This window comes from Cannabis sativa, chromosome 1, assembly GCF_029168945.1.
Source record: "Cannabis sativa cultivar Pink pepper isolate KNU-18-1 chromosome 1, ASM2916894v1, whole genome shotgun sequence".
NCBI classification, from domain to species: Eukaryota; Viridiplantae; Streptophyta; class Magnoliopsida; order Rosales; family Cannabaceae; genus Cannabis; species Cannabis sativa.
Window position 1 is genome coordinate 55,234,785 of NC_083601.1, and position 19,716 is coordinate 55,254,500.

The 19,716-nt window shown below is 34.4% G+C and overlaps 3 protein-coding genes across 4 annotated transcripts; 2 read left to right on the forward strand and 1 right to left on the reverse strand.

The window, feature by feature from the left end:
• Positions 1-206: 206 nt before the first annotated feature.
• Positions 207-3,087, forward strand: LOC115704248 (protein MID1-COMPLEMENTING ACTIVITY 1-like). The gene is made up of 7 exons (XM_030631464.2): positions 207-650; positions 1,605-1,966; positions 2,049-2,140; positions 2,266-2,337; positions 2,451-2,557; positions 2,644-2,737; positions 2,960-3,087. The coding sequence occupies exons 1-7, from the start codon at positions 300-302 to the stop codon at positions 3,010-3,012; spliced, it is 1,131 nt and encodes a 376-aa protein (XP_030487324.2). The 5' UTR covers positions 207-299; the 3' UTR covers positions 3,013-3,087.
• A 149-nt stretch (positions 3,088-3,236) lies between these two features.
• LOC115708036 (peptide-N4-(N-acetyl-beta-glucosaminyl)asparagine amidase A-like) lies at positions 3,237-5,311 on the forward strand. The gene has a single exon (XM_030636204.2). The coding sequence runs from the start codon at positions 3,390-3,392 to the stop codon at positions 5,208-5,210; it is 1,821 nt and encodes a 606-aa protein (XP_030492064.2). The 5' UTR covers positions 3,237-3,389; the 3' UTR covers positions 5,211-5,311.
• Positions 5,312-6,589: 1,278 nt separating this feature from the next.
• LOC115707290 (uncharacterized) lies at positions 6,590-11,511 on the reverse strand. Of its 2 annotated transcripts, XM_061108608.1 has the most exons (13): positions 11,171-11,511; positions 10,982-11,108; positions 10,578-10,665; positions 10,036-10,329; positions 9,602-9,760; positions 8,838-8,978; positions 8,607-8,663; positions 8,036-8,174; positions 7,644-7,748; positions 7,354-7,538; positions 7,173-7,214; positions 7,002-7,089; positions 6,590-6,840 (listed from the first exon to the last, which is right to left on the reverse strand). In XM_061108608.1, exons 2-13 carry the CDS (start codon positions 11,101-11,103, stop codon positions 6,818-6,820), a joined length of 1,443 nt encoding a protein of 480 aa, XP_060964591.1. In that variant the 5' UTR covers positions 11,104-11,108; positions 11,171-11,511; the 3' UTR covers positions 6,590-6,817. The 2 variants fall into 2 exon arrangements, with proteins under 2 accessions (XP_060964591.1, XP_060964590.1); XM_061108607.1 differs by having other exon boundaries at positions 6,590-7,089; positions 11,171-11,503.
• Positions 11,512-19,716: the final 8,205 nt, after the last annotated feature.

Sequence of the window (19,716 nt, forward strand, 5' to 3'; positions counted from 1 at the left end):
TATATTTTGTGTAATTGTGAAATAATCCAAATAGTTAATGTAAATATGAAAAACCCACTAAATTTTATTTTTATTTTTTTTTAATAAGAGACACTGTATATTTTAATTTTTTAATTTAATAAAAAAAATAATAATTCACTAACCCGTTAGTGCGGTGTTGGGCACATTACCTAATAAAACAAACAAACAAATGGTGTGGAAGAAATAGAAAATGAATTTATAAGTCCAAATTAACAAGTTTCCGTTTCTCACTCACAGTAAGTACTTTACTACTTTTGCAGACAAATTCAAGGTTCAAGATGGGAGTAACGCTAACGAGCGCGATCGTATCCTCGGCGCGCAACGCCGTGACGCACCGGCGAAACTGCGAGCAGCTGGCGGAGCACGTGAGAGTGATCGACAAGTTACTTGGGAAGCTGAAATCAACGGACCTGATCAATCTCCCCGCCGTAAAGGAGCCGTTGGATGGGTTAGAAGAGGCCCTGAAGAAAGCGGTGGAGTTGGTTGACAGTTGTAGAGACAACAGTTGTCTCTACATGGTTGCCATGGGGTGGACCGTAGTCTATCAGTTCCGTCACATTCAACACGAGATTGACCGATATCTTAGACTCGTCCCCTTGATTTCTTTGGTCCATGAGTTTCGAATGCAGGTAGGTACACTTCTCGTACGATTAATATATAATGTATTAACAATAATTCTAATGAACATTTTGCACTCGTTTTTGCTTAATTTTGTTCTACGAATCAAAAAAGTTAGCTTAATCATTTAAAATTTAAATAAAATGAAAAATGGCTGAACACATTTCAGTTTAAAAGACCAAACTATACCTCTACTTTTACTCCTATTGACATATTATTGTCGGTATGGTTGAAATTTGATGATCATTTGACAAGTGTTACATATCTAACGGTGTATGTTCCATAATAATGAAGGTATAAAAAAGAAAAAAGATCATTGCTATTACTCACCTATTACATAAAATTATATTGCAACAATATTTTGTTACACAAATCACAATTTTGACAGGTAAGAATGCTGCCTAGAAGAGTGCTAGTTACTACTAGGGATTTTAACATTTGTCAAAGAAAAAATGTACCTATTTTATGCCAAGAGAGAGAGAGATAGAGAGAGATCTTTCCTTTCAAAAAAAAAAAAGAAAAGAAAAATAGAGAGAGATCTCACATTCATGTCTAAATTAACACAAAATCTCAGTCCGTAATGAAAGCACGTTGAGTAAATATAAATGTACTTCTCACAAAAATGTTAAAATGAGAGAAAGAATTGACCACAAGACCAGAGAATAAAACCTTTCAATCAATATATTATATATATCTAATACCAGGAAAAGAAAGAAAAAGAGAAAAGGAAACCTCTTCTTATCAATAATCAATTACCATTACTACCTACTAATATGGTCTGCTAACTATCTAGCAGCTTTTAAAAAATTAGTTTATTCGAAGTTGCATTAAACTGGTTGGAAAAATTTAAAGCGTGAATAATACTCTACTATTCTTATTAATGAAAAACAGTAGATAATATGTTTTATTGGTTAGTCCCTTTAATTAATTAGTGTTAGTGATGACAAAACACTCATGAACCCCAGAATCTGAAAGAAGGGTTAGAAGCATTAGAGAAGGATAATAAAAAGGAATACACACTTGAGCAAGAGGACATTGAAGCTCATAATGTGATTCTTAAACCAGAGAGAACAAAGAAAGATGCAGACATATTAGAGAAATCTCTGTCTTGTAAGTATCCAGATTTGGGTTTTGATCAGGCACTTCAACATGAGAGGGAGAAGCTCAATGTTGAGTTGATTCGATCAAGAACACTAAACCATCTCGACCAGTGCCGAGTCATTGAACACCTTATCGATGTCACTGAGAATGTGGTGAATGTAGTTCTTCCTGGAAAAAATGTTGACAAAATTGTTACCACTACTAATTATGATGTTGCATCATCAGGGTATATAACACCTTCCTCAATTCAAATTAGTTATATAACTAGTGTGTAGCTGGAGAAAATTGACCTCTTTTTATCTTCCCAGGTACATAACCAATTCAAAAACCAGCTATGAAGAAGTTAGTAAGTCAGAATGGCAGGCTGATCTTTTCGGTTGCTGCAGTGAGCCTTGTCTTAGTGAGTTAATTTCTTCAAGAAAATTAGAATTAATGATTTGTATACTTCTGTTAGTTTTATAATCTAATCTTTTGGGGTCTTAATTGACATGTATGTGTATATTTATATGATGATGGTATGTACAGGTTTGAAGACTTTTCTTTATCCCTGCGGAGCATTTTCATGGATAGCAAATGTAGTTTCCAAAGGAAAAATATGTGAGCTGTGTTTTTCACTTATATTTTAATATTGTGGCATGGTCAAACATATAGTATGGCTTTAATAAAAATGGCTATATGACATTTTTTTTACTACTTGAAACCATGTACAGCTCGTGAAAAAGCAATAAACAATCTAGTGAGATACTCTATATTTGGCGGTTGTTGCTGTTACACTTTCTGTATTAGAAGGAATTTGAGGCAACGTTTTAACATAGAGGTACCTGTTATGATCAAAGATCACTTTTTTACAATTTTATTTTCTAGTATCTTGATTTTGTTTTTTACTCATTTTCTGTCGTTTAGGGTGGTTCTTGTGATGACTTCTTAACTCACCTCATATGCTGCTGCTGTGCAATGGTTCAAGAAAGGCGTGAGCTTGAACTTAGAAACTTTGAGGGTAATTATCAAGTGCCTGTTTCTCTCTTGAACAGATCATATCAATATAAATATACACACAGATTCTTTGACTAGTTTGAGATTTTAATGATGATATGCCACTACCAATTTACCAACTCTGGTTTTCTTAGTTACAAAATTAAAAGTTGAAGTTATGAGAAGTTGGTTTACACTGATGTGCTTCAGCTCCTTGTAACCACTATCAAACAACACTCTTTTGCAGGTTGCCAAGGAAAAGAGATGATTCCTCCTCCATTCCAATACATGAAGTCATAAATCACCATTACACTTGCTTTTCAACTTAGAGAAAGAAAGAAAAAAATAAAGCAAATGAACTAATCTAGTCTAGTCTAGTCTAGACTCTAGTTACTTATGTATGTAACATATTATAGATATACACTATATATTTCTCTTATTTCTACTGTAGATTCATAGAAATTGTAAAATTATTAATGAACATTAAAAGAAAAACCATCACATACCTTCCAAAATATCTGAAATTTCCTGCTTCAAGTACATTAGATCTTTCTTTTTCTTTGGTAATTTATTACACTATACAAGTAGTAAGTACAATTTCTTTTATCCACATCTCCTCAATTATCTCATTCTCATCCTTAAATCTTTTTTCTTTTGCTTTTTAAAGAAAAGGAAAAATGAACAGAAGAGTCTCTCTATTTCACCTACTAATTTTGGTGTTGCTCAATCCAATCTCGTCAGTCCCATCCTCGCCTGACCGTTTCACCAAGTCTCACTCGTACTCGTCCTCTAATCTCGAACGCAAATCATCACAAGAGTACTTTGAGTTGGCCCAACCTCTACCGTCCGATGATCTGACCCCATCGTTGACCGTAACAGTCTTACGCCACTCCTTCGCTAATACCATCAACGGCCCTCCATTCTCCACCCCTTACTCTCCGCCGTCCGATTGCCCTCCACCATGGTCCTTCGTCGTTCTCGAGTTTCGTGCCAAATGCAAAGGAGAACAGTACGACCGCATCGCCGCACTTTGGCTCGGCGGCGTCGAGATCCTCAGAACCAGCACAGCCGAGCCGACTGAGTGTGGAATCTTCTGGAAGGTTCGGAAGGATGTTACCAGGTACTCTTCTCTTCTCTCTCGTCAAGAACTAGACCTTACTATGATGCTCGAAAACGTAGTCAACAAAGAATACACCGGCGTTTACCACGTCGAGGTCGACTTTCTCTATTACAATGTCTCAGCAATCAACGAGCCCAAGCTCAGGCTTCCGATTTCGATTGAGAATCTAGAGCTTGATAGTGAAGACTCGAAATTAGGCTTGGATTCTTTTGAATTAGATGCAAACTTCGGGATTTCAGATGAGGAGCCGGCGGATATGATTATTCCGATAGCCGATTCCGGAGAAAGGGGATTTTGGTTCAGAGTTGAGAGCGAGTTGGAGTTGAAATCGAGGGAAATTCAATTCCCTAAAAACACTCGCCGAGCTGTAGTGGAATTGTATGTGTCGTTTCATGGAAACGACGAATTTTGGTACTCGAATCCTCCGAATTCTTATATCACTATGAACAACTTAGATACAGCTCGGGGAAATGGAGGTTTCCGAGAGGTTTTTGTGACCATCGATGGAGAGATAATCGGGTCAGAAATTCCTTTACCAGTGATCTTCACCGGTGGGATCAATCCATTGTTCTGGGAACCGGTTGTAGCGATTGGAGCATTCAATCTCCCTTCGTATGATTTTGAATTGACGCCATTTTTGGGAAAACTTCTGGACAAGAAAGTTCATAAACTCGGAATTGGGGTCTCCGATGCTATCTCATATTGGCTTGTTGATGCCAATTTACACCTTTGGTTAGACCCCAAATCGGAATCAGTTGAAGCCAAATCAAGTTTTGATGAAAACCCAGTTTTTGAAATCGAGAGAAATTCGGAGTTCAAGAAACTTGATGGGTCTTCCAAGGTGAAAGCTGAGAGGAAGACCCAACACACGGGGTGGGTTAAGTGGAGTGGTGGAAATTACACCACTACATCCACTCACAACTACAAGTTCAAGTCCAAAATCAGATTCCGGAACAATGGAGCCTCCAAATCTGTTAAGCAAAAAATCAAGGGAAGCAGAAAAGTTGTGATTAGAGACGTGGGCAATAGAAAAATAGTAGCCATGGAAAGCGTCAAGAGAAGATACCCTTTGAAACTCTTCACTGAAACACGGCCGGGTAGGCGTGAGAACACCTATTTGCTATTGACGAATGTGTCTCATGCCTTGAAGGAGAAGCGTTTTCATGGCGGCTATCTGAGGCGACTCCAGAATAGTCAGGTGTCCGGGGGATGGATGGAGGTGAAGGATCATTCTGTTATTTCCGGTAATGCTTATACCAATCAGACTTTTATTTACAGAGACAAGTATGGTTCTTATTCCACAATTGTAGACTCCGAAAATGGCAAAATTATTAGAAACAGTACAACCCTCGGAAGTTTGCCTTTACTGTCATCGTAAATTTCATTTGCTTTTTTTTTCCTTTCCAAGTAGTAATTTGTGTTGTTTTGTAGTCAAGATAAAATAAAAGAAAAAATTATAATACGAGATTTCTTCGTTTACTCGTCGTTTGTTCTGTTGCAATAAATTTTTAGCAAACTTTGGCATATTGTCATCTTGAGTTTTATTAAAAAAAAAATGAACATAATACACAGGTGTTGAAATCTCTTCTAACAAAGAAAAAGTGGTCCTCATTCATTACTACTTAGCTTACACAAGTATTCAAATATGAAAGATTAATATTTTCACTATTATTACACTTTTTTACCTGTTGTCTTTTTATATATTCCTGTCATTTATTAAGACAATGCCATTGGATTTGTAAAATTGGAAATGCTATTACAATTTACACCATGGAGTTCACGTTTGTTTATTTTTTTTTTTAAATATACCACGGATAGTACAAGCTGGTATCCAAATTTGATTGGACATGGACTCATGAGATGATACTTCCACAATTCAACTTCAGCCAATCTTTGCTTATTATGAGAGCGAAAGATGATTTATTTGCTCTATGTTGACTATACACTAACATACTAATGATGTATTTGCTATTTACTATTTTAAACCAAGGTACAGATAAAGTTATTTATTGGTAGTAATATCTTTTGAACTAGATCAAAATGCAAGCCAAGCCGAACCAGCTTTCATTGATTATCAAGAGTACTTTTTCAAAAAATAAATAAAACGATAATTACATATAACACTATTTTTTAAAAAAAATTTATATTTTTGCGCTTAAAATTTTATTTTTTGCAATTTTATAATTTTCTATAAAAATAACACGAAAATAACAAAAAAGCTACATAAAAATAACAAAAATTAACACTCAAACAACAACAAAAAATAACATACAAATAACAAAAAAAAATTAACAAAAATACAATATAAAAATACCATATTTTTTATAAATAAAATTATAAAAAACTTAAAATATTTAAAATTTTGTACAAACGTATTTTTGTTATTTTTATATATTTGTGAAATAATCTCAAAAATAAATATAGCCTTTTGCTCTTAAATATAGTTACTCATAATATTAACTAATTTGTTTCCCAAATAAGATTTTATGTTTGTTAAAAGTGACTTCGTAGTTCCTACATAATAGACGTGTCAAATTTGTGTGCACATACATATCATTACTATTGTAACAAATGTCAAAACGCCTCCTATTTCATTCTATCTATTGTGGTAGACTGGTAGTTATTACTTATTAGTAATGGTATGAAATATGAATACGTAATAGATTTTTTCGTTTTCTTTTAGGAAAAAAAGTATTTATCTTGTCTAATGTCTACAATATTTTCGTGTAGTGGAAACGTAAATGTGGGATGAAGCTATGAACAAAAGTGTATCACTGTAGAAATTAAAACAGTGTTAAAAGCAAGATTAGCACTATTCTGTATATGTTTTTATTATTGTTTTTAAATCACCACAACGTCCCATGCTTTAGATACTTTAAAACTCGTGCATGAGATAAAAGGATTCTACCAAAAAGCTTCTAGTGGGGGACTAAAGCAGAGGTTTCCGCAGTGTGTGTGGCAGGTGGTATTGATCAGAAATCTACATTAGCTAGAAGAGCTGGTCGTGGCTGAAAAACCATGAAATCCATGACTAGTAAGAAAGAAACAAAAAGAAAATTCTATCCCGCTAGAAAAACACTCTAAAACTCATCTTTTTGGGACCCCTTTTGTTCATCCCTCTTTGGTGAGAAGATTGACAAAAACCAACGTACAAGTCGAGAGAACTTACTCATATCAGAATTAGATTTCTCCTTATCTAACTTTACAGTGCAGACGTCAGCATATTCATGCTTCAAATGAGGTGCAACAATTCTTTCCTGAAATTTAATAAAACTTTCTGTAATGAGCAAGAGATCAGGGATCACAGCCACAAAGTGCTTGAATAGGAAATCAAGAGTACCTTAAACGTTTCAAATGAACAGAATTCAGAACCATCACAACCCTGTTCAATCAAACACAAAACATCATTATATTTCAGTATACTACCAAAAAACTAAATAGGGAAGAGTACCAGAAGTCACAATCACACAGAGAAAGAGAAAGAGAGGAAGGAAGAAAAGAGAGAAAAGGAAAAGGCTTACCGGCACTGGAATGGGTTGTTCATTGTGCAAAACTTGCACATAATAATTGTTGAAAGCTGGACAGCTGTATAAAACCAGCATATTGTTCCCAGCAAAAGGAGCCACAACGCTGGCCTTCCAATTTCTCTTTTGTGGTGGCTTTGGAGGGAGTTGCAAGGGTTGTTCCCTAAGTATTTGTTGAAATTCTGAATTATTTGAAACAAAGAATGTTGAGAAGATAGCATACAGCAAAAGCTACATACACTTTCGTGATTGCTTTCACATGAGAGTATGATGATGAAATAACTTACCAGATTCTTCGAGAAAAAGACCAAGAAGACATGAAAATGGAATTACAGTCTCGGCATGTGCAAACCTTAGTCTTGCCTTTTCATAACTTCCAGGAACATGATTTTCTACAACGGCAGAGTATATAATTTAGTATCCGCATGCAATAAAAAAAGCTTTTATGAATGATTTTTTAAAGTTAAGGCTCCCACTACAAAAGCACCTATTATTTTTTAAATTGTTAATGGAAGAAACTACACTTCCTAAAATAAACTGGTCTAGCCAACTAGAAAAAAAAAATGAAAGATAAAAGCAGCAAAACAGGTAACCTAATTGCGAAAAACAATACAAAGGAATGATAAATTATACAATTATCCTCAAGAAAATCCTTATTTCCTATGACAACCTACTATACCTTCTTTAGCTCGAATAGCCTGTTCCATGGATTGCAAAATATCTTTAAGTAGTGGCACTCCCATTCGATAATTTATTGAATTACCATAACCTTTCAATATAAAGGCCTCCAAGTCATCTGTCCATTCTAGCATGGCCACCTATAACATGAAAAATATTTGTAAGCAGCAGAGAGCAACATGTCAGCTATGCTTTCAATCGTATTCAAAGCACCGCACCAACTTATCAGAGGAAAGAGGGGGAAAGCACACGGTACTCATAATATTATCGGAATATCAAATATATATAAATATTATATATATATATATATCGTCTTGGCTTCATAAAACTAAAATGGAAACATCCACTGATGGGAAGTTAATAAGTATTCAGGAATAAAGTGTTTTTTCTAATGGATGAAGAAAGAAGTAATAGCCTATAGGCTATAGCTGATATAACAATTAAAAAATCAAGTTCTTCAAGTTCAAACTACATAACTCAAGGTATACAGTAAATATAAGAGGAATCTATACTATAAGAAAGAATTATCACATTTTCTTTCAAGAGAAAAAATTAGAGGCGTACGTATGTACCTCAGATGGGCTGAAAAGACCACAAGCTTGATCAGTTATATCCAATAAGGATGCTTCCTGCAAATTACATCCCCAATTTGGGTGACTTAAACTTTTAAGAAAAAAGATTACTAGTTTTAAAAGTAAAAGTAGCTGATTCTGAACGAATCAAAGATAACCATATGAGCTCTGATAATCAACAGTAAAATATGACTCAAAACACACAATAATAATAATAATATTTGTAAATACCTGTTTGCACAGGAACCACAAAGATGATACATCCTGCCTTGTAAAATTCAACTTGTAGCGTCCAATTAAGGAATGAGTGATCTCGTCAAAAATAGGTTCCTTGAGTTTATCAACAGAAGGCTCTTGACTTTTTCTAAAGTCCTGCACACATAAGCCTTCAATAATCAGTGTACAAACCAGTGCTTATATCTGAACTAACCGATAGTCAACAGCAAACTTTATCAGTCCTGGAAAACTTGCTGAGCATATTCTATTTTTTATTTTGGTCTTCAAACACCAACCAAAAACCACCATAGAGGTTCCAGTCTGATCTAGCCTAGTCAGTGAACATCTTATAAGAACATACAACTGGAAGAATAACTAATGAGCACTTCCAACAAAAACAGAATTCCCAAGAAAGGAGTATATGTAAAATCCGTTCCAATGGAGCCCCCCAAGCATATGGTGTATGAAAATACTTTTAATTCACTTTTTAATGAACTTCTTAAACAGAATGAACATTGGAATGGGTTTCCTTTCCTTTCGAACTTATATCAAAACATTCATAAGAAAATGAAAATAAACTGTTTAAACAAAATTGAAGAATGATTATCCAATATGCCTTCATCTATTTCCACCAAGCAAGCTGGCTTTTTATGGGGAAATGTTACACATTATTTCAAAACCGTTGAAGCTATCAGTTTGGGCAACCAAGAGAAGAGCAGAAGAGATTGTGCAAATACAGTAAAAACATGGAAAAGAAAAGATCAAAACTGCAGAATTACCTTGTAGTTCTGACAACAGTCATGAAAACGCAGCAATGTATCACTTGCACGGCTTTCACTAACTACAGCAAAAGCACGTTTACGACCCGGGCCAAGAGTTCCTGTCCCACTAAATAACCCCATACCATATGCCACAGCACTGGCTGAAGCCCGAGGGATCTATCTCGTAAAAGAAAATGAGACGAGGTTACAACCTATTTGAATAAGTGCATAGGGGAAGGGTGGAAGCACTGCCACAACCAGTCACAGCTATATTTATCTAAGAAGCTTTTATCAAACTGATATAAGAGAAAAAAAAGAAAAACATAATAATATTTACTGTGCAAAAATTCAATATTTCCTTCCACATGTGACTTATTTTTACATGAAAAAGCACATATGGAATGCCATTAGGTAATGCTAATATCGAAAGGATAAATTTGAAAGATGCTCACTTGAGTAGCCTTTATCGTATAAATATCAGGGTGGTAACTCTCATTAAATAAAGAGGCAAATTTTTCTCTGGTCCTGACTCCAAAATCATACAATTCCTCTTCTCCTTTAATAATTAATTCTCCACCCTTCACTTTGTCTTTCCAAGGAGACTCCCAACCCTGCAACCAAGCAGGAATTTCCTCTAAAGACAAACCTTGTTCTTTGGCGTCTCTCACAAGTTCTTTGAGATGAGCAGCCAATCTGTCTAAATCCCTCATTCGTTTTTTAGTAGGAGCACGAGTTCCATGCCTTGCCTGAGATTGTAAAGTTGCATCACTAATTTAGTACCATTTCACATTTTATAAATACAATGGGCGTGACATCAATAAAACCAAAACTAGCCTCTCCAAATTCAAAATGTCATATTACACAAAAAAGCGACCAAATTAAGCTTTCAAAAATTAAGTTATTTTAATGTAAATGTGTAGCAACAAGAAGCACACACTGCTAATAATAACATCTCCTAAACCTGGTAATTAAATATGGAAGAGGGAGACAATACCACAAGGTTTAAGTGGATAGGAGTACATCCATTTGGAACATCTGAAGGTTCAAATGTGCTATTAGCAACATTTTTCACCACACCATATCTGAGAGGAAAGTTGCAAAACAGAAAGATCAGAAGGATTAACGAAACCAGCTACAACACCGTATTACCTAATCATAAATCCACATTCATCAAACAGCAAAACCCCATATATGATATAACAAGTAACAACCGATAGTAATCGAAATTTGGGTTTCTTTTGCTGGCCATTTCTTCATAAAACTATTGAATTCATCTAGAAGCATCCAGTTTACAAACAGTGAGATTAAGCAAAAGCAAAACCCTAATCAATGGTGAAAAGAGAGAGTATGTGTGTGTGTGTTCCCAAAATAAAATCGAAACTAAGATGAAGATTCGACCTGGATACAGTAGAGAGATAATTGCGAACATCAAAATCTTCTTGTTGAGCATTTGAATCAGCCAAAATTGAGAAGAATAGGAGGCAAACAATGGTCAGAGCATTCTTGTTCTTCTTCTCCATTAGCGCTAAAACAAAATGAGAGTGAGTTGAGATTGTGAGAGGAGGGAATAAATAACAGCTTTATTACCTGTCCCAACCCAAATTACTGTCACACTGCCTGCCTGCAGAACTGCTACTAATCAGCCAAGTGTCCTTAACTTTTTTTCTTTCTTTTTTTGTTATGTAATTAATTATTGAAAGGCTTCTTTCTTCCCCAAAAAAAAAAATTCTTGGTGCTTTGCTTGTAAGAGTATCTTTTTCAATCCATCAAAGATAAAATTTGGAATAAATTGTTTGGCTGAAAGTCTAAGCTATTCTCTTTTCAGGATCACGAGGTTCTCCTAAATTTCGCCATTTAAGTAATTCTTACCTATGCTATGAGTTTACTTCGGCTTCCTATTGGTATTATAAAGAAAAGTCATAGGATGTGTGCACAATTTTGATGGGGGGAGTAATAATGATAAGCACAAGACCCATTGGTCTACATGGTCCTAACTCTGTTGTCACAAAGCGGATGGTGAAATGGGTTTTATAGATATGTTTTTGCTTAATCAGTCGCTCATTGACAAACAAGTTGGTCGTCTGCATGATTGCCTGGAGTCTTTGCCAACTAGAGTGATGAAAGGCTTATACTACCCAAATGGATCTATTGTGGATGTTGAGGTAACAAAACGGGCTTCCTTTCTTTAGAAAAGTGTCCTTTGGGGCATGAATTATAGAAGGAAGAGGTGTGTTGGCTTGTTGGGAAAGGTGATATGATCAGGATTCTTAAGGATTGTTGGATATTCAAGGATCATGTGGGTCGTGCTTTCTCATTCAATGGTGGTGTTGAGATTCAAATAGTGATTGTTTTAAAGTTGGAGTCCGGGGGGGTGGAATGTTCCCTACATTTGGCTCATTTTGACTCTTTGGAGGCAAAGGTTATTCTATCTATTCCTACTCCTACTGTTGACCGAGAGGACAGACTTTTTTGGAACTTCTATAATTATGGTTGTTATACGGTGAAGAGTAGGTATTGGAACACTGTTTCTCGATTGGGTTGGGGGCATGAGACGTCTTCCACTAGTTTTTCTTGGTGGTGGAAGTATTTTTGGGCTCTCAATCTTCCTCCTAAGGTGAAGAATTTTATTTGGAAGACATTTCTTAATTTTATCCCTACTTATGCTAACTTGGCTCAACATGGTATGAGTACCCTGGATGTGTGATCGATTTGCTTGAAATTTAATCAAACGACACTTCATGCTCTTTGGTAATGTCCCTCTCTTAAAGGAATTCAGAAAGGGTGGGGAATTCAATGGTTGGATAAGGTTGGAATGGCTACTTCTTTCTATGATCTTGTTGTTGGTTGTATGGCGTTCCTTCATAAATAGGAAGTTGAAGAATTTCTTATAATTTGTTGGTGGATATTGGCATCGTCGGAGGATATGTCACTATCGTTGTCCGATAAAGCATCTAATAAGTAAGAAACTTATCTGCGGTTTCAAGGGAGTAATTACTCATTCACAATAACCGTAATGGTTGTATCTTTACTCATTCTCAATAACGGTAATGGTTGTATCTTTACCTCGATCATAATCGAGCCACACACTATAATAGTCGTTTTCTCACTTAACATGCTTAGCAGTGCAAATAGCTTTTCTTACCTCAAGTCCAAAGTCAGGTGTGTGGTCTGACCTGAGTGGAACGATGCTCGACAATCTCGTGTCCTATGACACGACAAAGGTAAATTAATAATGGTCTATTCCCAAATACTGTCTAAAAACCGCATAAAATAACCTAGGGTTTTCTACTAAATCTTATGGTGAAAACACCCTAAAATAAAATACATCTTTTCGCTCTGATCTATGTCTCATACTATAGAGCTCTTCATAAGCTTCAAAACGGTATATCGAATGTCTAAAACAAACACTCGAGTGAAAAGTTATGGCTAAAATACGAAAATCGAGGATGCCTAAAAAATTGACCATCTGGAATTCCGATTGGTGCAGCCCTGTACCATCCAAAATTTCGGTTCACCACAGCAGAAACTCGAAAATTTCAAATCTTTAAAGTCCCAAAACTTGCTCCCAACCTAACAAATTATTCCCAAACTTAACAAAACAGTTCTATAACATGAATACAACATATCTCAACACTCAAAACCAACAATTAACTTAAAATTACAAAAACACCATTGTTGAGTGAGTTCTTGAGTTCTTAAACTCAAATCACCTAACCAAAGCATAACAGTCCCCTAAAACTTGAAATTAAAACTTTAAACAATCTTTAATTAAATCCAAGAACATGCTCTGAACTCAACAAAACCTACAGATTTCCAAAATCAAGCAAAATCCTCAAAAATCTCAACCTAAAATCCTAAACATCATTAAGAATAAGTGAAGAAACTTACCTCAAATTTTAGACAGCTCCTAGTGTTGATTTTTAGCAAGAAATGGGCTGAAGTTGGGGTTAGTTTTGCCTTGATTTTGCTGGGTTCTAAGGGCTTCGAAAGGGAAGAAGAGTGTGAGAAAGAGTTATGTGACTTTTCTTGATTTTTGATTTTTCTATACTTATCTATCTAATAAATTAAAAATAACATAAATCTAAAAAAAAAAATATATATTTCAGCCTATAGAAGACACTAAAGACAAAAATAATATACCACTCTATAAAAGACTAATGTGCCCCTTCATTACATACTTAAAAAAAATAAAGCCTAAGGGTATTTTGGTCATTTTCTAGCTAATCCAGCTCTACCACCAAAGCAACAAGAACCAAAACAGCCAAGGTGCAAGAAAGCAAAGACACAACAACAATAAGAGCATTATTGAATACAAAGATATAATTTCAATAAAGAAAACACTATATTAGAGTTTGTAAGTTCTAAAAATGATTTCAAAATTTTTTTAACATGAACTATATCTTCAAACTTCAAACAGTATTGGTTTTGAATAAAATGAAAATTTTCAGAACATAGAATTGCCTTAAAAAATAAAATTACAACAACAATAAAACCAGTTATATTCAACATGCACAAAAAAAGTAATCAATGATAATGGAACCGGTTATATTAAAGATGTACCAACAAACATAATCAATAAAAAAAATTGGTTCTATATAATAGATACTGTTTACCCAAATTTTGACGACGATGACGTGTCAAGAATAATGCCACGTGGCACAAAAATACTGGGACTAAATTATTGAAGAAGGAGCCAAGTCATGACTGTTGAGATGCCCCCTTAATATGGGTGTTTGTTCTTCTCCCCCCAAAAGAAAACTTGGGTTTAAGGGGGGGACCCCCCCCCCCCCAACTTGGGTTTAAGGGGGGGGACCCCCCCCCCCCCCAACTTGGGTTTAAGGGGGGGACCCCCCCTCTCTCTCTCAAGTTGGTGTTGGGAATTATTTTACCAGGATCTTAGATCTACTCACAAGTATGTTTATTAAACATCCTAAATATGAACTTTCTAAAACGATAAATTAAACACATATAAAGTTAAGAAAACCTTACATTGATGCAGCGGAATTAATGTGTCCTTCCACTCAGATCTCTAACCCTTGATTCCTTTCTGTAGCAGAGTATAATCAAGATCTGAGCCCGAATGTCCTTCTTCTTCAAGTTTGATCCTTCACAGTCTTCCAATCTATGATTGAGTTACTGCTTGCTATGTGTGGGCACTTACTCTTTCACTAGGGTCACGAAAAAGATGAAGGGAAAAGAGAGAGAGGTATTTCGGCCAAGGATAGAAAGTGGGAAGGCTCAGTTTTCTGAAGAAAGAAATTTCTGTCAGAAAGCTAATGAAAAGCATTGTATTGTGACTGAGCCATCACTTTCTATTTATAGGCAACTACTAGGTTTAGGTTAGGATTTATTTGGCATTAAAATAATGAAAATATTAATTTGAAAAATCAATATTAAGTGGCCGGCCATATGGTGTTATTGGGCCTCACTTAATTTTGCAATTTTATCAAATTTTATCTCTATTTTCTCAAAAACGCTAATTTTCCAATTCTAACCTTTTAAATGCCAAAACTAATTATTTAATAACTAAAATAGATTATTAAATAATATTGTCATTTAATTTAATTATTAATTAGACATAAAAAGTCCATTAATAAATAAATAAACCTAGAAAACTCTTTTCCTTACAATTTCACCCCTGCTTAGTGAAAATTCATAAAATTAGACATAGTCTAACTTTAGAATTATAATTGATCAATCACGAATCAATTAATGAGTCTTACAAGCACAATGTTCTCAACTAGAATGGGGACCATGGATCTATATGCTGAGCTTCCAATAAGTGAACCAAATTTACCAAGTAAATTCCTACTTATTAATTCTTCGTTGAATCCACTCTTAGAACTTAGAATTGCACTCTCAGACTTATATAGAGCATATTGTATGTTTCACGATACCAATATACTATCTCATTTAACCATTGTTATAATCTTATTGTGATTTAAAGATCCTCTATATAGATGATTTACATCGAGATGGGATTTCTTTACCGTTCTCACCCCTCAATGTATTTTGCCCCTTAAAACACTTAGCTACCTGTAAATGGTGTTTAGTGATCTAATAATTAGTCAGTTAAACAAGAGCTCATCCATTTACTTCTATTTGCTAAGCTCGAAGGGAATCATCACTTAACTTCTATACACCAGTAGAAGCTATAGATTCCATATTTATGTTCAGCACTCCCACTCAATCATACTATCATGTTCCCAAAATATACGTATCACCCTGACCCAAAAGTAGGCTTAAATAATAAATCAAAGAACATGAATAGTACTCCTGAGTTGAGCCTAAGCATATCAGGATTTAGATTCTTTTAATCTTAAGATCAACTACTGATATTGACTTGGAAAGATATGTATAACGGTAAGTTTGTAATATCTTAACTTAGTTGCAATATCGGTCCAGTCCAATGTATACTCCATACATTCGAAACTAGTATACTTTACTAATGTCCTGGAAAGAACATAACACTTACTCCAAGTGTAAGTACACATCTTCGCTGATTATCACATTAGTGTAAATCCAATAACACTGATGAAACAGGGACCAAAACTTTTGATTCATATGATCACAATCACATTCCACTATGTTGACGATACTGTAATTGTGAATAAACATATGATCTGGATTTAACTGATTTTGTGTGTATGAATGTAATAAACATATTAAACATGTTAAACATATTAAACCATTAGCATGTAAAATTCATGCAAACATCAATCACTTCAAATTTCTTATATTGATAACTAATCAGATTGTAAAGAGTTTTATTTAGGGCATAAAACCCAACAAACTCCCACTTGCACTAATATAAAACAAACTGTGCAAATAGGTCAATCTGATGTCTTGATCTTCAGATCAAGTGTAGTATATTTGAATCCACCCAAACTTCTGGAAACTAGTTCATAAATACTCTTATGAAACATCATTTACTATATTCTTTACTTATCAAGGGATACTGAAATCTTTACTGTTTTAAAAGTACATCTGAATTAACAGAAGACATATCTCTCATATTTTAAAATATGTAATTGAGATAATACAGTGTAGACTTCTCTTCAGTGATATAACTTTCTGGTATTTTCGAATAGACCAAGTTATAGTTCTTCTCTGATAGAGCTTGAATTATTATACAATAATTCCTCCACCCCCAAAGTAAGCACCATCTTATAGAATTTCGAAATTAGATGGTGAGATACAAAGACAACTGATACACTGGTCCTTAATATCTGACATATAGATCACTTACATAAATCCTTCTTGAATATCTTCTAATGTTCCCTATTTGATTACATCTCAGATAGCTCTCACTCAATAGCAGATGTCTGGTTAAATAATACTTTTAACCTCTGATTGTTTGGAGAGTTACCTAGTTGTGACTTTTGTATTAGTCTGAAACTTTAAGTCAAGACTAAGTCATCAACATAGCAGACTAGTATTTGAAGTGAAAAATACATGCCAGAGATAAAGTAATCAAAATTAAGATACCATCAAATTTTATGAGGATTAAGAATTCTTGGTTCAAGTCATTCGAATGGACTGAACTAGAGTTCTTTATCTTATTCTCATAATTCTGATAAGTTATACCTATCCATGTGAATGGTTAGATTTGCTTTTCAGTAGTGTTCTTAAGTACCTATCACAATTATCAACCTAATGAAGATGGGTATAGAACTTTAAAATTCTCCCACTCAATTAAGGTAGTGTGAAACTTTAACAAAGAACTTTCAAAGGTATCATACTTTTACTTACAACAGTAAAATCGAAATGGAACATACAATCAAGATCAAGAATTTATATTGACAATAGCTGACTCATTATATTACTTCTATGTTTAAACAAGATATGTGTTTCATAGGGAATTGTGGAATAGACTCCACCCCTAAGAATATACATATAGGGTACTATGGATAACCTCCACCCCTAAGTATATAGAGATTATGATCCACCCCTAAAGGTTGTAAAGATCATGATTCTCTTAGTGTGATAGAATTTATGTGGAGTTGAATACTATCCAGAGTTCATTAGATATAAAAGATCGTTGAACTGCATAGTTTTCTTAACTTTTCTCCACCCCTATCAGATCAAAAGATCCTTTTATTAAACAAATTCTTAATAATTGTTTGAGAATGAACAATTATTGATAAACATAGAAATAATTTCTAGTGTTTATATAATATAACTCTATGAAGAGTTGTAAATATTATAGAATTTACATCAATAATAAAAACACTTACACATACAAACATACAAATATAATGTGGTAATAATTGATGAAGATAAAATAAATGAAGCTCAATCTCATAATTTGCAATAGTGAATTTCGAAAAAAAATAAAACTTTATTAATAAAAAAAATGTATTGCAACAATATGAGAGAAACAGGGATAAATATCCCTAACTAAAATTTGAAATCCAAATTGTCTTTAAACTAAAACAATTAATTCAAAAATTGAAGAGCTTCATCTTCATCTGGACGATTTCACCCTTGGTCCAGCTTTCTGATCCAACTCAATTGAGTTCAAGTAGCTTGGCCAATCAGAAGAAGAAAACAAATAAACAAAGTTAGTCCAGAATCATAAATCCAATTGGATAACAATTCACTAAACTCTTAAAGTTTATTAATGGAAATACCTTGTTTCTTTGCAAGAAGTTTAGGACACTGGGGTTTCCAATGACCTTTTTCATTGCAGTGGAAACACTTTCCTTTAAGTGTAGCATCACCAGATTGAGCAGCCTTTTTCATGGCTTTTGTTCGCTTCTTGGTGTTCTTCCACTTCTTCTTCGATTTGGGCTTTGAAGCAGAGGCAACATTTGCTTCAGGTTTTATCGTCCCATTACCATTTCCAGGATTATGACGTTTACTCCCTTTCTTCTTGGGTCCTCCAATCAAATTTTCATAAGTTTGAAGGTCATTGACTAATTCATGAAAGTCAATTTCCTTCTTATTCATGACATAATTTGATGTATATGGTAGAAATGCTGGAGTCAGGCTATTCAAGATAAGACTTACTTGAGTAGCACTGTCCATTTCAGCACCATGATCCTGGGCTTCTTGGAAATAACTGGACATGAGGAGAACATGATCACGCACGTTTTGATGAGGTTCCATCCGTGCGTTAATGTACTTCTTAGTCGCGTCAAAGCGTGACTGAAGTGATGCCTTACCGAATAGCTCATTTAACTTCGTCATAACTTCAGCAGCCTTCTCAGTTTTAGAAAACCGAGTTTTGAGGGTGTCAACCATGCTAGAAAGCATAAAGTATAGAGCTTTGTCATTTGCTTTCTGCCAACGCTCATATTTTTCTTTCACAGCTTTGGTTGCATTGTCCCCAGGCACTTCAGGTGACGGCTCAGTTAAAACAAACAAGGCACTTTCTCCTATGAGAGCAATATTAATGTTCTCATTCCATTTATTAAAGTTAGATCCATTCAGCTTGTTCTCAGTCAACAATGATAACATGGGATTCATTTTGACAAAACAGGATACTACAAAATAATAGAAATCAACAAATAGAAATTAATAATGGTTTAACACAAAATCAATTCAGAAATTATAAGCACATAGCAAGTAGAAATCATATGAGAAAATACTTAAAAAAATTCAATCCTAAATAGTTTCCAAGGTTTTCAACAAACTGATATCAGTGTCCCGTTTAGGCGAGAGTCAAAGCTACCATCCATTGAATAGAGTTGTCAGCTCATCTAAAATGTTAAACATTCTAGCAACCTTTTATTCGATCAAGATCAGAATCCAGCGTTGTCCCGTTTAGGCGAGAGTCAAGGCTATTCTATCTTATGAGCTTCTACCATTGTTTCGCAATTTGCAAGTCAAATATGGTCGCCACCATTAGGGTGATCTATGCCATAGAAAACACTTACAAACCACTTATCATGCGAGATTAAACGGTGCGAAATTGCTAATGAACGTTCCTCCATTAGGGAGGATTACTCACTAAAACAAACGCGGTGTAAAACCCACAATGGAGATCGAATATCTTAATAATAATAAAGCTCATTATTTAAAATGTATTTTCTTTATTATTCTAATAAATAAATCTCATTAAATTCTATTTAAGAATTAAAATTCAAAAATAAGAATTTAATATAATATTTATAAAATTATACTTAGAT

Bases quoted from the DNA above. Each gene is read 5' to 3' on its own strand.
- LOC115707290 (XM_061108607.1), bottom strand. From the start codon at position 11,103: ATGGAGAAGAAGAACAAGAATGCTCTGACCATTGTTTGCCTCCTATTC. The intron at 9,761-10,035 runs GTGAGCATCTTT...TTTACGAGATAG, and splicing joins ATACGATAAAGGCTACTCAA to ATCCCTCGGGCTTCAGCCAG. The intron at 7,749-8,035 runs GTATAGTAGGTT...CTGCCGTTGTAG, and splicing joins GGCTATTCGAGCTAAAGAAG to AAAATCATGTTCCTGGAAGT.
- LOC115708036 (XM_030636204.2), top strand. From the start codon at position 3,390: ATGAACAGAAGAGTCTCTCTATTTCACCTACTAATTTTGGTGTTGCTC.
- LOC115704248 (XM_030631464.2), top strand. From the start codon at position 300: ATGGGAGTAACGCTAACGAGCGCGATCGTATCCTCGGCGCGCAACGCC. The intron at 1,967-2,048 runs GTATATAACACC...TTATCTTCCCAG, and splicing joins TATGATGTTGCATCATCAGG to GTACATAACCAATTCAAAAA. The intron at 2,141-2,265 runs GTGAGTTAATTT...TGGTATGTACAG, and splicing joins CTGCAGTGAGCCTTGTCTTA to GTTTGAAGACTTTTCTTTAT.